We start from the raw sequence: 17,820 nt of genomic DNA on the forward strand, positions 1-17,820 counted from the left end.
TGTAACTGTTTTACAGTCACCTTTGACCTCATGGTGAAATCCTGAGTGGTTTCCTTCCTCTCCGGCAACTGAGTTAGAAGGACGCCTGTATCTTTGAAGTGATTTGGGTGTATTGATGCACCATCCAAAGTTTAATTAATAACGTCACCATGCTCAAAGGGATATTCAATGTCTACCAATAGGGAGCTCTTCTTAACGAGACATTGGAGAACCTCTCTGGTCTTTAATAGTTGATTCTGTGCTTGTAATTCACTTCTCGACTTTACAGAGAAGGTGGTCAGAAATCATGTTAACCACTATTATTACACACACAGTCCATGCAACCATTATGTGACTTGTTAAGCACATTTTTTACTCCTGAACTTATTTAGGTGTTTCCATAACAACGGGATTGAATACTTATTGACTCAAGACATTTCAGCTTTTCATATTATAATTTTTTTTGTAAAAAGAAAAAATGCTAAACTTAATTCCACTTTGACATTATGGGGTATTGTGTGTCAGGCCAGTGTCCAACAAAATATCAATTTAATCCATTTTAAATTCAGGTTGTAACACAACACAATGTGGGAAAAGTCAAAGTGTGTGAATCGTTTCTGAAGGTGCTGTGTGGCTCTTTTACTAGGTCTGGCGTGGCGCCTTCCTATTGGCTGATTTAATCCTGTCTCAGCCAACTACATTCAGAGGAGCCACCGTCTTGGAGTTGGGGGCAGGGACTGGCTGACCAGCGTAGTCATGGCAACGGTGGCCAAAACAGTGTACTGCACAGGTAAGGTACCGTCAGGTAAACCAGGGGGTCTTCGCCCCCTGGGGCCTCATGTATACATTTTGCTGTGTAAACGCCACATTAAATAACTGCGTGCAACATTTCTGAGAAGAATAGGTTAATATCTGCTATATAGGTATCTCCGCCTGGACAATGAGGCCCTATATTATTGTATTTCTATCTGCTATATAGGTAACTCCACCTGGACAATGAGGCCCTATGTTATTGTATTTCTATCTGCTATATAGGTAACTCCACCTGGACAATGAGGCCCTATATTATTGTATTTCTATCTGCTATATAGGTATCTCCGCCTGAACAATGAGGCCCTATATTATTGTATTTCTATCTGCTATATAGGTAACTCCACCTGGACAATGAGGCCCTATGTTATTGTATTTCTATCTGCTATATAGGTAACTCCACCTGGACAATGAGGCCCTATGTTATTGTATTTCTATCTGCTATATAGGTAACTCCACCTGGACAATGAGGCCCTATGTTATTGTATTTCTATCTGCTATATAGGTAACTCCGCCTGGACAATGAGGCCCTATATTATTGTATTTCTATCTGCTATATAGGTAACTCCACCTGGACAATGAAGCCCTATATTATTGTATATCTATCTGCTATATAGGTAACTCCTCCTGGACAATGAGGCCCTATGTTATTGTATTTCTATCTGCTATATAGGTAACTCCACCTGGACAATGAGGCCCTATGTTATTGTATTTCTATCTGCTATATAGGTAACTCCACCTGGACAATGAGGCCCTATCTTATTGTATTTCTATCTGCTATATAGGTAACTCCACCTGGACAATGAGGCCCTATATTATTGTATTTCTATCTGCTATATAGGTAACTCCACCTGGACAATGAGGCCCTATGTTATTGTATTTCTATCTGCTATATAGGTAACTCCACCTGGACAATGAGGCCCTATGTTATTGTATTTCTATCTGCTATATAGGTAACTCCACCTGGACAATGAGGCCCTATATTATTGTATTTCTATCTGCTATATAGGTAACTCCGCCTGGACAATGAGGCCCTATGTTATTGTATTTCTATCTGCTATATAGGTATCTCCGCCTGGACAATGAGGCCCTATATTATTGTATTTCTACTGCTATGGCCTGGGCTCTGAGATTCATTAGGCTGTGATGTTGTGCTCCTGTTGCAAACCAATACTATATCATATTTTATACTTTTACATAAGCTACCGGTCTATTTACTATGTTGGAAGAATGCTTTTTTTTAAATCAGTAATTTATGCTGTATTTGAAACCAAGGACTGTGACAGTTTGTGAAAGAGAAAACAATGTTAAATTGTTGTGGACCTGTCAGCAAGAGAACCTTTGAATTAAAACAGTGTTTTACATCTACAGGGCCAGGAAAGTGTTCCGACCCCTTGACCTTTTCCACATTCTGTTACGTTACAGCCGTATTCTAAAACTGATTCAATTGTTTTCTCCCTCATCAATCTACACACAATACCCCATGATGACATCACAATACCCCATAATGACCTCACAATACCCCATAATGACAAAGTGAAAACGGGTTTTAGAATTTTTTTGAAATACCACAAATAAGACTTCTGTACCCCCCCACCTTGTCACAACACAACTGATTGCCTCAAACGCATTAAGAAGGAAAGAAATTCCACAAATTAACTTCTAACAAGGCACATCTGTTCATTAGAATGCATTCAATGGGACAACCTCTTGAAGCTGGTTGAGAATGCCAAGAGTGTTCATAGCTGTCATCAAGGAAAAGGGTGACTACTTTGAAGAATATAAAATATATTTTGATTAGTTTAACACTTTTTGCTTACTACATGATTCCATATGTGTTATTTCATAGTTTTGATGTTTTCACTATTATTTTATAATGTAGAAAATGTTAAAAAAGAAAGAAAACCCTTGAATGAGTAGGTGTGTTCAAACTGTTGCCTGGTACTGTACTAGTCTACTCGGTTGAATTAAATAAGAGATGTACATAGATCTGTAGATAATGGTGACCAGGATAGTGATTTAACATGCCTCTAAACCCACATCTGTAGATAATGGTGACCAGGATAGTGATTTAACATGCCTCTAAACCCACATCTGTAGATAATGGTGACCAGGATAGTGATTTAACATGCCTCTAAACCCACATCTGTAGATAATGGTGACCAGGATAGTGATTTAACATGCCTCTAAACCCACATCTGTAGATAATGGTGACCAGGATAGTGATTTCACATGCCTCTAAACCCACATCTGTAGATAATGGTGACCAGGATAGTGATTTCACTGAGTTGAGAGGAGGCAGCACTGGTCTCCACCACCTTGGCAGTTTCAAACCCCTCTATTCTACCTCTGTCACTATTATATAGTGCAATCAAGACATTCAACGTGAGGAAAAGCACTCTCCCATGTGATGTGGGCTTGTTGCAGGTGCGTGGGAGTCATGTGTTGAAAGGGGAAAAGCATACTGCTCTAGCCAATATCACGTCAGTTCTTTTCAGCTTAATGAACTGAGTGCAGGTCTGTGTTTCTCCTGTAAAGGCCCAGTTCAGTCCCCAGTGTGCTTTTCCTGGGTTTTATACACGGTGCCTTTGGAAAGTATTCAGACCCCATCCACTTTTTCAGAGTTTTGTTACCTTACAGCCTTTTTCTAAATTTGATTTTTTTTTAATTAAATCCTCAGCAGTCTACATACAATACCTCCTGATGACAAAGCGAAAACAGGTTTTTAGAAATGTTTACTCATTTATAAAAAATAAAATAAAAACAGATATACCTTATTTACATAAGTATTCAGACCCTTTGCTTTGAGACTCGAAATTGAGTTCAGGTACATCCTGTTTCCATTGATCATCCTTTGAGATGTTTCTACAACTTGATTGGAGTTCACCTGTGGTACATTCAGTTGATTGGACATGATTTGGAAAGGTACACACCAGTCTATTTAAGTTCCCACAGTTGACAGTGCATGTCAGAGCAAAAACCAAGCCATGAGGTCGAAGGAATTGTCAGCGGAGCTCCAAGAGAGGATTGTGTCGAGGCACAGATCTGGGGAAGGGAACCATGTCTGCAGCATTGAAGGTCCCCAAGAACACAGTGGCTTCCATCATTCTTAAATGGAAGAAGTTTGGAACCACCAAGACTCTTCCTAGAGCTGGCCACCCAGCCAAACTGGTCAATCAGAGAGAAGGGCCTTGGTCCAGGGAGGTGGCCACCCTGCCAAACTGGTCAATCAGGGGAGAAGGGCCTTGGTCCAGGGAGCTGACCACCCTGCCAAACTGGTCAATCAGGGGGGAGAAGGGCCTTGGTCCAGGGGAGTCAATCAGGGGAGGGCCTTGGTCCAGGGGGAGAAGGGCCTGGTCCAGGGGGAGGGCCTTGGTCCAGGGGAGAAGGGCCTTGGTCCAGGGAGCTGACCACCCTGCCAAACTGGTCAATCAGGGGAGAAGGGCCTTGGTCCAGGGGAGGTGACCACCCTGCCAAACTGGTCAATCAGGGGAGAAGGGCCTTGGTCCAGGAGGTGACCACCCTGCCAAACTGGTCAATCAGGGGAGAAGGGCCTTGGTCCAGGGAGGTGGCCACCCTGCCAAACTGGTCAATCAAGGGGAGAAGGGCCTTGGTCAGGGAGGTGACCACCCTGCCAAACTGGTCAATCAGGGGGAGAAGGGCCTTGGTCCAAGGAGGTGACCACCCTGCCAAACTGGTCAATCAGGGGGAGAAGGGCCTTGGTCCAGGGAGGTGACCACCCTGCCAAACTGGTCAATCAGGGGAGAAGGGCCTTGGTCAGGGAGGTGACCACCCTGCCAAACTGGTCAATCAGGAGAGAAGGGCCTTGGTCCAGGGAGGTGACCACCCTGCCAAACTGGTCAATCAGGGGGAGAAGGGCCTTGGTCCAAGGAGGTGACCACCCTGCCAAACTGGTCAATCAGGGGGAGAAGGGCCTTGGTCCAGGGAGGTGACCACCCTGCCAAACTGGTCAATCAGGGGAGAAGGGCCTTGGTCCAGGGAGGTGACCTAGAACACGAGGGTCACTCTGACAGAGCTCCAGAAATCCTCTGTGGAGATTTGATCTGGTCTGATGAAACCAAGATTGAACTCTTTGGCCTGAATGCCAAGCGTCAACTCTGGAGGAAACCTGGCACCATCCCTACGGTGAAGCATGGTGGTGGCAGCAACTGGTAGACTCGTTAGGATCGAGACAAAGATGAACGGAGCAAAGTACTGAAAGTTCCTTGGTGAAAACCTGCTTCAGAGCTCTCAGGACCTCAGACTGGGACGAAGGTTCATCTTCCAACAGGACAACGACCCTAAGCACACAGCCAAGACAATGCAGGAGTGGCCCGGGACAAGTCTCTGAATGTCCATGAGTGGCCCAGCTAGAGCCCGGACTTGAACCCGATCGAACATCTCTGGAGAGACCTGACAATAGCTGTGCAGCGACGCTCCCCATCCAACCTGACAGAGCTTGAGAGGATCTGCAGAGAAGAATGGGAGAAACTCCCCAAATACAGGTGTGCCAAGCTTGTAGCGTCATTCCCAAGAAGACTAGAGGTTGTAATCGCTGTCAAAGGTGCTTCAACAAGTTACTGAGTAAAACGTCTGAATACTTAGGTAAATATGATTTTTCAGTTTTTTATAAATGAGCAAAAATAAATCAATAAGCTGTCATTATGTGGTATTGTGATGTCATTATGGGGTGTTGTGATGTCATTATGGGGTATTGTGATGTCATTATGGGGTATTGTGATGTCATTATGGGGTGTTGTGATGTCATTATGGGGTGTTGTGATGTCATTATGGGGTTTTGTGATGTCATTATGGGGTATTGTGATGTCATTATGGGGTATTGTGATGTCATTATGGGGTATTGTGATGTCATTATGGGGTATTGTGATGTCATTATGGGGTATTGTGTGGAGATTGAATGATGATTTAATACATTTTACAATAAAGCTGTAACGTAACAAAATGTGTAAAAGGTCCAGGGGTCTGAATACTTTCCGATGGCGCTGTATATTACCACACTATGAGGTTGGAATAACACTGTGTAATTGGGAAAATCATAATCATGTCCTTTTAGTATAAGAGCTGTTTGAAAGGACCGCCTGAAATCTCAGCCTGTTTTGGCCTGCCTGGTGTCATCACCTATTAGTTACTAGACCAATATGACAAAGTGTTCAACACCTCTCTCCCAATAACATCTAGTTCTCCCCTAACAACTCAGACCTCTCAGACAGTCCTAGTGTTCAACACCTCTCTCCCAATAACATCTAGTTCTCCCCTAACAACTCAGACCTCTCAGACAGTCCTAGTGTTCAACACCTCTCTCCCAATAACATCTAGTTCTCCCCTCCCAACTCAGACCACTCAGACAGTCCTAGTGTTCAACACCTCTCTCCCAATAACAGTTAGTTTTCCCCTACCAACTCAGACCCCTCTAACAGTCCTAGTGTTCAACACCTCTCTCCCAATAACAGCTAGTTCTCCCCTCCCAGCTCAGACCTCTCAGACAGTCCTAGTGTTCAACACCTCTCTCCCAATAACATCTAGTTCTCCCCTCCCAACTCAGACCCCTCTAACAGTCCTAGTGTTCAACACCTCTCTCCCAATAACATCTAGTTCTCCCCTAACAACTCAGACCTCTCAGACAGTCCTAGTGTTCAACACCTCTCTCCCAATAACATCTAGTTCTCCCCTCCCAACTCAGACCACTCAGACAGTCCTAGTGTTCAACACCTCTCTCCCAATAACAGCTAGTTCTCCCTTCCCAACTCAGACCTCTCAGACAGTCCTAGTGTTCAACACCTCTCTCCCAATAACAGTTAGTTCTCCCCTAACAACTCAGACCCCTCAGACAGTCCTAGTGTTCAACACCTCTCTCCCAATAACAACTAGTTCTCCCCTACCAACTCAGACCCCTCAGACAGTCCTAGTGTTCAACACCTCTCTCCCAATAACAGCTAGTTTTCCCCTCCCAACTCAGACCTCTCAGACAGTCCTAGTGTTCAACACCTCTCTCCCAATAACAGCTAGTTTTCCCCTCCCAACTCAGACCCCTCAGACAGTCCTAGTGTTCAACACCTCTCTCCCAATAACAGCTAGTTTTCCCCTCCCAACTCAGACCTCTCAGACAGTCCTAGTGTTCAACACCTCTCTCCCAATAACAGCTAGTTTTCCCCTCCCAACTCAGACCCCTCAGACAGTCCTAGTGTTCAACACCTCTCTCCCAATAACAGCTAGTTTTCCCCTCCCAACTCAGACCCCTCAGACAGTCCTAGTGTTCAACACCTCTCTCCCAATAACAGCTAGTTTTCCCCTCCCAACTCAGACCTCTCAGACAGTCCTAGTGTTCAACACCTCTCTCCCAATAACAGCTAGTTTTCCCTCCCAACTCAGACCCCTCAGACAGTCCTAGTGTTCAACACCTCTCTCCCAATAACAGCTAGTTTTCCCCTCCCAACTCAGACCTCTCAGACAGTCCTAGTGTTCAACACCTCTCTCCCAATAACAGCTAGTTTTCCCCTCCCAACTCAGACCCCTCAGACAGTCCTAGTGTTCAACACCTCTCTCCCAATAACAGCTAGTTTTCCCCTCCCAACTCAGACCCCTCAGACAGTCCTAGTGTTCAACACCTCTCTCCCAATAACAGCTAGTTTTCCCCTCCCAACTCAGACCTCTCAGACAGTCCTAGTGTTCAACACCTCTCTCCCAATAACAACTAGTTCTCCCCTACCAACTCAGACCCCTCAGACAGTCCTAGTGTTCAACACCTCTCTCCCAATAACAGCTAGTTTTCCCCTCCCAACTCAGACCTCTCAGACAGTCCTAGTGTTCAACACCTCTCTCCCAATAACAGCTAGTTTTCCCCTCCCAACTCAGACCTCTCAGACAGTCCTAGTGTTCAACACCTCTCTCCCAATAACAGCTAGTTTTCCCTCCCAACTCAGACCCCTCAGACAGTCCTAGTGTTCAACACCTCTCTCCCAATAACAGCTAGTTTTCCCCTCCCAACTCAGACCTCTCAGACAGTCCTAGTGTTCAACACCTCTCTCCCAATAACAGCTAGTTTTCCCCTCCCAACTCAGACCTCTCAGACAGTCCTAGTGTTCAACACCTCTCTCCCAATAACAGCTAGTTTTCCCCTCCCAACTCAGACCTCTCAGACAGTCCTAGTGTTCAACACCTCTCTCCCAATAACAGCTAGTTTTCCCCTCCCAACTCAGACCCCTCAGACAGTCCTAGTGTTCAACACCTCTCCCAATAACAGCTAGTTTTCCCCTCCCAACTCAGACCCCTCAGACAGTCCTAGTGTTCAACACTCTCTCCCAATAACAGCTAGTTTTCCCTCCCAACTCAGACCTCTCAGACAGTCCTAGTGTTCAACACCTCTCTCCCAATAACAACTAGTTCTCCCTACCAACTCAGACCCCTCAGACAGTCCTAGTGTTCAACACCTCTCTCCCAATAACAGCTAGTTTTCCCCTCCCAACTCAGACCTCTCAGACAGTCCTAGTGTTCAACACCTCTCTCCCAATAACAGCTAGTTTTCCCTCCCAACTCAGACCTCTCAGACAGTCCTAGTGTTCAACACCTCTCTCCCAATAACAGCTAGTTTTCCCCTCCCAACTCAGACCTCTCAGACAGTCCTAGTGTTCAACACCTCTCTCCCAATAACAGTTAGTTTTCCCTCCCAACTCAGACCTCTCAGACAGTCCTAGTGTTCAACACCTCTCTCCCAATAACAGCTAGTTTTCCCCTCCCAACTCAGACCTCTCAGACAGTCCTAGTGTTCAACACCTCTCTCCCAATAACAGCTAGTTTTCCCCTCCCAACTCAGACCTCTCAGACAGTCCTAGTGTTCAACACCTCTCTCCCAATAACAGCTAGTTTTCCCCTCCCAACTCAGACCTCTCAGACAGTCCTAGTGTTCAACACCTCTCTCCCAATAACAGCTAGTTTTCCCCTCCCAACTCAGACCTCTCAGACAGTCCTAGTGTTCAACACCTCTCTCCCAATAACATCTAGTTCTCCCCTAACAACTCAGACCACTCAGACAGTCCTAGTGTTCAACACCTCTCTCCCAATAACAGCTAGTTCTCCCCTAACAACTCAGACCCCTCTAACAGTCCCAGCAAAATTATTGCTTGAGAAATTGCAGTTTTCTAAGAAGCAATTTTTGTCTCGTTTTTTTTGTTGTCATTGAAACCAATCACAGTAAGGTGCTTCAATGTTAGACTTAAATGATAATTATTGCACTTATATTAAAGTGCTCTTCTGGAGAGGGAAATCATTTTTCAAAGGGCAAGATAATTCCAAGCTACTCTGCCTGTCTTTCTGCCTGTCTGCCTGCCTGCCTGCCTGCCTGTCTGCGTAGACCAGGAAGCATCATATTAAATAGACTGTTCTTCTGAATGTATTCAGGGAATGAAAATTCCATTACTTCTAAGGTCAGAGAATGAAAATTCAATTTACTTCTCAAGTCAGAGTGAATAATAGTGCTACTGCCTATCATCTCTGATACAGAAACCATTCTACATGGTCACCATGCTTCACTGATCCAAGGTCAGAATCATCTCTGATACAGAATCCATTCTCCATGGTAGTCACCATGCTTCACTGATCCAAGGTCAGAATCATCTCTGATACAGAATCCATTCTCCATGGTAGTGACCATGCTTCACTGATCCAAGGTCAGAATCATCTCTGATACAGAAACCATTCTCCATGGTAGCCACCATGCTTCACTGATCCAAGGTCAGAATCATCTCTGATACAGAAACCATTCTACATGGTCACCATGCTTCACTGATCCAAGGTCAGAATCATCTCTGATACAGAAACCATTCTACATGGTCACCATGCTTCACTGATCCAAGGTCAGAATCATCTCTGATACAGAAACCATTCTACATGGTCACCATGCTTCACTGATCCAAGGTCAGAATCATCTCTGATACAGAAACCATTCTACATGGTCACCATGCTTCACTGATCCAAGGTCAGAAACATCTCTGATACAGAATCCATTCTCCATGGTAGTGACCATGCTTCACTGATCCAAGGTCAGAATCATTGTAAGAATTGATGAGCTGGGGGCAAGCTGTTCCTAAATGAAGGTCTCTTATTGGTCGTGTTGATTCTATTACCAATGTTGTGTTTTAGAATGTTGGACGCCCAACGTCTCTGTAATGTTTCTAAGTTCAAAGGTACATAAACGCCGTGTGAAAATCCCAATATCTGTGTAACGTTGTGTTGCAGACGTTGGGGAGGACCTACTGAGCATGTGCCAGAAGAACGTGACGTTGAACAGACACCTGATGGAACCTGCAGGTGAGCCAACATTGAACAGTTAGACAATGTGTAGCGAGAAAACGTTACTTAAACAACGATTTTTTGCACACACAGGGTTGCCGGCAAGCCAGCGCCTCACCACTTTTGATTTAGTTTAATAAAAAAATATTTATGCAAAGATGAAGTACAAAGTCATGTAACCCACTATTCCCCGGGAGCCAACAACGTGGATGTTGATTAAATATATCATTATAGTGATGTCTCTCTCCCTGACTGTTTCATATATATATATATCATTATAGTGTTGTCTCTCTCTCCCTGACTGTTTCATATATATATATATCATTATAGTGTTGTCTCTCTCTCTCTGACTGTTTCATATATATATATATCATTATAGTGTTGTCTCTCTCTCTCCCTGACTGTTTCATATATATATATCATTATAGTGTTGTCTCTCTCTCTCTGACTGTTTCATATATATATATCATTATAGTGTTGTCTCTCTCTCCCTGACTGTTTCATATATATATATCATTATAGTGTTGTCTCTCTCCCTGACTGTTTCATATATATATATATCATTATAGTGTTGTCTCTCTCTCTCTCTCTGACTGTTTCATATATATATATCATTATAGTGTTGTCTCTCTCTCTGACTGTTTCATATATATATATATCATTATAGTGTTGTCTCTCTCCCTGACTGTTTCATATATATATATATCATTATAGTGTTGTCTCTCTCTCTCTCTCTGACTGTTTCATATATATATATCATTATAGTGTTGTCTCTCTCTCTCTCCCTGACTGTTTCATATATATATATCATTATAGTGTTGTCTCTCTCTCCCTGACTGTTTCATATATATATATCATTATAGTGTTGTCTCTCTCTCCCTGACTGTTTCATATATATATATATCATTATAGTGTTGTCTCTCTCTCTCTCCCTGACTGTTTCATATATATATATATCATTATAGTGTTGTCTCTCTCTCTCCCTGACTGTTTCATATATATATATATCATTATAGTGTTGTCTCTCTCTCTCTCTGACTGTTTCATATATATATATATCATTATAGTGTTGTCTCTCTCTCTCCCTGACTGTTTCATATATATATATCATTATAGTGTTGTCTCTCTCTCTCTCTCTGACTGTTTCATATATATATATATCATTATAGTGTTGTCTCTCTCTCTCCCTGACTGTTTCATATATATATATCATTATAGTGTTGTCTCTCTCTCTCCCTGACTGTTTCATATATATATATATCATTATAGTGTTGTCTCTCTCTCTCCCTGACTGTTTCATATATATATATCATTATAGTGTTGTCTCTCTCTCCCTGACTGTTTCATATATATATATCATTATAGTGTTGTCTCTCTCTCTCCCTGACTGTTTCATATATATATATATCATTATAGTGTTGTCTCTGTCTCTCTCCCTGACTGTTTCATATATATATATATCATTATAGTGTTGTCTCTCTCTCTCCCTGACTGTTTCATATATATATATCATTATAGTGTTGTCTCTCTCTCTCTCTCTGACTGTTTCATATATATATATATCATTATAGTGTTGTCTCTCTCTCTGACTGTTTCATATATATATATCATTATAGTGTTGTCTCTCTCTCTCTCCCTGACTGTTTCATATATATATATATCATTATAGTGTTGTCTCTCTCTCTCCCTGACTGTTTCATATATATATATCATTATAGTGTTGTCTCTCTCTCTCTCCCTGACTGTTTCATATATATATATATCATTATAGTGTTGTCTCTCTCTCTGACTGTTTCATATATATATATCATTATAGTGTTGTCTCTCTCTCTCCCTGACTGTTTCATATATATATATCATTATAGTGATGTCTCTCTCTCTCTCCCTGACTGTTTCATATATATATATCATTATAGTGTTGTCTCTCTCTCTCCCTGACTGTTTCATATATATATATCATTATAGTGTTGTCTCTCTCTCTCTCTGACTGTTTCATATATATATATATCATTATAGTGTTGTCTCTCTCTCCCTGACTGTTTCATATATATATATCATTATAGTGTTGTCTCTCTCCCTGACTGTTTCATATATATATATATCATTATAGTGTTGTCTCTCTCTCTCTCTCTGACTGTTTCATATATATATATCATTATAGTGATGTCTCTCTCCCTGACTGTTTCATATATATATATATCATTATAGTGATGTCTCTCTCCCTGACTGTTTCATATATATATATATCATTATAGTGTTGTCTCTCTCTCTCCCTGACTGTTTCATATATATATATCATTATAGTGTTGTCTCTCTCCCTGACTGTTTCATATATATATATATCATTATAGTGTTGTCTCTCTCTCTCCCTGACTGTTTCATATATATATATATCATTATAGTGTTGTCTCTCTCTCTCCTGACTGTTTCATATATATATATCATTATAGTGTTGTCTCTCTCTCTCTCCCTGACTGTTTCATATATATATATATCATTATAGTGTTGTCTCTCTCTCTCCCTGACTGTTTCATATATATATATATCATTATAGTGTTGTCTCTCTCTCTCTCTGACTGTTTCATATATATATATATCATTATAGTGTTGTCTCTCTCTCTCCTGACTGTTTCATATATATATATCATTATAGTGTTGTCTCTCTCTCTCTCCCTGACTGTTTCATATATATATATATCATTATAGTGTTGTCTCTGTCTCTCTCCCTGACTGTTTCATATATATATATCATTATAGTGTTGTCTCTCTCTCTCTCCCTGACTGTTTCATATATATATATATCATTATAGTGTTGTCTCTCTCTCTGACTGTTTCATATATATATATATCATTATAGTGTTGTCTCTCTCTCTCTCCCTGACTGTTTCATATATATATATCATTATAGTGATGTCTCTCTCTCTCCCTGACTGTTTCATATATATATATCATTATAGTGTTGTCTCTCTCTCTCCCTGACTGTTTCATATATATATATCATTATAGTGTTGTCTCTCTCTCTCTCTGACTGTTTCATATATATATATATCATTATAGTGTTGTCTCTCTCTCTCCCTGACTGTTTCATATATATATATCATTATAGTGTTGTCTCTCTCCCTGACTGTTTCATATATATATATATCATTATAGTGTTGTCTCTCTCTCTCTCTCTGACTGTTTCATATATATATATCATTATAGTGATGTCTCTCCCTGACTGTTTCATATATATATATATCATTATAGTGATGTCTCTCTCCTGACTGTTTCATATATATATATATCATTATAGTGTTGTCTCTCTCTCCCTGACTGTTTCATATATATATATCATTATAGTGTTGTCTCTCTCTCTCCCTGACTGTTTCATATATATATATCATTATAGTGTTGTCTCTCTCTCCCTGACTGTTTCATATATATATATATCATTATAGTGTTGTCTCTCTCTCTCCCTGACTGTTTCATATATATATATCATTATAGTGTTGTCTCTCTCTCTCTCCCTGACTGTTTCATATATATATATATCATTATAGTGTTGTCTCTCTCTCCCTGACTGTTTCATATATATATATATCATTATAGTGTTGTCTCTCTCTCTCTCTGACTGTTTCATATATATATATATCATTATAGTGTTGTCTCTCTCTCCCTGACTGTTTCATATATATATATCATTATAGTGTTGTCTCTCTCTCTCTCTCTGACTGTTTCATATATATATATATCATTATAGTGTTGTCTCTCTCTCTCCCTGACTGTTTCATATATATATATCATTATAGTGTTGTCTCTCTCTCTCTCTCCCTGACTGTTTCATATATATATATCATTATAGTGTTGTCTCTCTCTCTCCCTGACTGTTTCATATATATATATCATTATAGTGTTGTCTCTCTCTCTCTCTGACTGTTTCATATATATATATCATTATAGTGTTGTCTCTCTCTCTCCCTGACTGTTTCATATATATATATATCATTATAGTGTTGTCTCTGTCTCTCTCCCTGACTGTTTCATATATATATATATCATTATAGTGTTGTCTCTCTCTCTCCCTGACTGTTTCATATATATATATATCATTATAGTGTTGTCTCTCTCTCTCTCTCTGACTGTTTCATATATATATATATCATTATAGTGTTGTCTCTCTCTCTGACTGTTTCATATATATATATCATTATAGTGTTGTCTCTCTCTCTCCCTGACTGTTTCATATATATATATATCATTATAGTGTTGTCTCTGTCTCTCTCCCTGACTGTTTCATATATATATATCATTATAGTGTTGTCTCTCTCTCTCTCCCTGACTGTTTCATATATATATATATCATTATAGTGTTGTCTCTCTCTCTGACTGTTTCATATATATATATATCATTATAGTGTTGTCTCTCTCTCTCTCCCTGACTGTTTCATATATATATATCATTATAGTGATGTCTCTCTCTCTCTCCCTGACTGTTTCATATATATATATCATTATAGTGTTGTCTCTCTCCCTGACTGTTTCATATATATATATCATTATAGTGTTGTCTCTCTCTCTGACTGTTTCATATATATATATCATTATAGTGTTGTCTCTCTCCCTGACTGTTTCATATATATATATATCATTATAGTGTTGTCTCTCTCTCTCTCTCTGACTGTTTCATATATATATATCATTATAGTGTTGTCTCTCTCTCTCTCCCTGACTGTTTCATATATATATATCATTATAGTGTTGTCTCTGTCTCTCTCCCTGACTGTTTCATATATATATATCATTATAGTGTTGTCTCTCTCTCTCTCCCTGACTGTTTCAGATATATATATCATTATAGTGTTGTCTCTTTAACAGGTGGGAAGGTGCGAGTACGTCTACTGGACTGGCTCAGACACGATCTCTGCACAGGTGGGCAGGCTACACACACACACACACACATTGAGAAACACACACACACACACACACATAGAGAAACACACACACACATTGAGAAACACACATAGAGAAACACACGTGATGTCAAACCATGGTCTCTCTGCTGATCTCTCCTCTTTCTCATCCATTCATCTCTTGTTTCTCAGACGCTGATGCAGAGTTTGGATGGACAGAGGATGAAGTGGCAGATCTCCATGACAACACAACAATTATCATCGCCGCTGACGGTAAGACAGTTGTGATCAGGTGTTTAACCGGTAGGATCAGGTGTTTAACCTGTAGGATCAGGTGTTTAACCTGTAGGATCAGGTGTTTAACCGGTAGGATCAGGTGTTTAACCGGTAGGATCAGGTGTTTAACCGGTGGGATCAGGTGTTTAACCGGTGGGATCAGGTGTTTAACCGGTAGGATCAGGTGTTTAACCGGTAGGATCAGGTGTTTAACTGGTGGGATCAGGTGTTTAACCGGTGGGATCAGGTGTTTAACCGGTGGGATCAGGTGTTTAACCTGTGGGATCAAGTGTTAACCGGTAGGATCAGGTGTTTAAACGGTAGGATCAGGTGTTTAACCTGTAGGATCAGGTGTCTAACCGGTAGGATCAGGTGTTTAACCGGTAGGATCAGGTGTCTAAGCGGTAGGATCAGGTGTTTAACCGGTGGGATCAGGTGTTTAACCGGTAGGATCAGGTGTTTAACCGGTAGGATCAGGTGTTTAACCGGTGGGATCAGGTGTTTAACCGGTAGGATCAGGTGTTTAACCAGTAGGATCAGGTTTTTAACCGGTGGGATCAGGTGTTTAACCGGTAGGATCAGGTGTTTAACCGGTAGGATCAGGTGTTTAACCGGTGGGATCAGGTGTTTAACCGGTGGGATCAGGTGTCTAAGCGGTAGGATCAGGTGTTTAACCGGTAGGATCAGGTGTTTAACCGGTGGGATCAGGTATTAAACCTGTAGGATCAGGTGTTTAACCGGTGGGATCAGGTGTTTAACCGGTGGGATCAGGTGTCTAAGCGGTAGGATCAGGTGTTTAACCGGTAGGATCAGGTGTTTAACCGGTGGGATCAGGTATTAAACCTGTAGGATCAGGTGTTAACCGGTGGGATCAGGTGTTTAACCGGTGGGATCAGGTGTTAACCGGTAGGATCAGGTGTTTAACCGGTGGGATCAAGTGTTAACCGGTAGGATCAGGTGTTTAACCGGTAGGATCAGGTGTTTAACCGGTGGGATCAGGTGTTTAACCGGTAGGATCAGGTGTTTAACCGGTAGGATCAGGTGTTTAACTGGTGGGATCAGGTGTTTAACTGGTGGGATCAGGTGTTTAACCGGTAGGATCAGGTGTTTAACCGGTAGGATCAGGTGTTTATCCGGTAGGATCAGGTGTTTATCCGGTGGGATCAGGTGTTTAACCGGTGGGATCAGGTGTTTAACCGGTGGGATCAGGTGTTTATCCGGTAGGATCAGGTGTTTAACCGGTGGAATCAGGTGTTTAACCGGTGGGATCAGGTGTTTAACCGGTGGGATCAGGTGTTATTTTTATGTTATCCGGTGGAATGTTAATGATCTCCCTGCTAATTCACTCAGAGCAGACTACAGGTACAGAACACAGATAGAATGTTAATGATCTCTGTGGAATGTTAATGATCTCCTGTGGAATGTTAATGATCTCTGTGGAATGTTAATGATCTCCGTGGAATATTAATGATCTCTGTGGAATGTTAATGATCTCTGTGGAATGTTAATGATCTCTGTGGAATGTTAATGTGGAATGTTAATGATCTCTGTGGAACGTTAATGATTTCTGTGGAACGTTAATGATCTCTGTGGAACGTTAATGATCTCTGTGGAACGTTAATGATCTCTGTGGAATGTTAATGATCTCTGTGGAATGTTAATGTGGAATGTTAATGATCTCTGTGGAATGTTAATGATCTCTGTGGAACGTTAATGATCTCTGTGGAATGTTAATGATCTCTGTGGAATGTTAATGATCTCTGTGGAATGTTAATGATTTCTGTGGAACGTTAATGATCTCTGTGGAACCTTAATGATCTCTGTGGAATGTTAATGGTAATAAACTATATTTATTTGTCATTTGTTCCAGTGTGCTACGATGACGACCTGACAGACGCGCTGTTCCGAACTCTGTACAGAATCTGTAACAACCTCCGTCTCCCCTGTACTACATACCTGTCTATAGAGAAGAGGTAACGTACCTGTACTACATACCTGTCTATAGAGAAGAGGTAACATACCTGTACTACATACCTGTCTATAGAGAAGAGGTAACGTACCTGTACTACATTTATTTATTTATTTTTATTTCACCTTTATTTAACCAGGTAGGCAAGTTGAGAACAAGTTCTCATTTACAATTGCGACCTGGCCAAGATAAAGCAAAGCAGTTCGACAGATACAACGACACAGAGTTACACATGGAGTAAAACAAACATACAGTCAATAATACAGTATAAACAAGTCTATATACAATGTGAGCAAATGAGGTGAGAAGGGAGGTAAAGGCAAAAAAGGCCATGGTGGCAAAGTAAATACAATATAGCACAATAAAACACTGGAATGGTAGTTTTGCAATGGAAGAATGTGCAAAGTAGAAATAAAAATAATGGGGTGCAAAGGAGCAAAATAAATAAATAAATTAAATACAGTTGGGAAAGAGGTAGTTGTTTGGGCTAAATTATAGGTGGGCTATGTACAGGTGCAGTAATCTGTAAGATGCTCTGACAGTTGGTGCTGAAAGCTAGTGAGGGAGATAAGTGTTTCCAGTTTCAGA

The 17,820-nt window shown here is 41.1% G+C and overlaps 1 protein-coding gene across 1 annotated transcript in view; it reads left to right on the forward strand.

Moving 5' to 3' along the window:
* Positions 1–17,820, forward strand: part of LOC135564908 (methyltransferase-like protein 22) — a 30,277-nt gene that overhangs the window by 4,391 nt on the left and 8,066 nt on the right. The window contains 6 exon segments of the mRNA XM_065010994.1: positions 626–719; positions 722–769; positions 10,042–10,113; positions 14,953–15,006; positions 15,180–15,260; positions 17,134–17,236. Of these exon segments, the coding sequence (XP_064867066.1) occupies positions 626–719; positions 722–769; positions 10,042–10,113; positions 14,953–15,006; positions 15,180–15,260; positions 17,134–17,236 (452 nt within the window).

The sequence above is a fragment of the Oncorhynchus nerka genome, linkage group LG26 (assembly GCF_034236695.1).
Source record: "Oncorhynchus nerka isolate Pitt River linkage group LG26, Oner_Uvic_2.0, whole genome shotgun sequence".
In the NCBI taxonomy this organism is placed as follows: Eukaryota; Metazoa; Chordata; class Actinopteri; order Salmoniformes; family Salmonidae; genus Oncorhynchus; species Oncorhynchus nerka.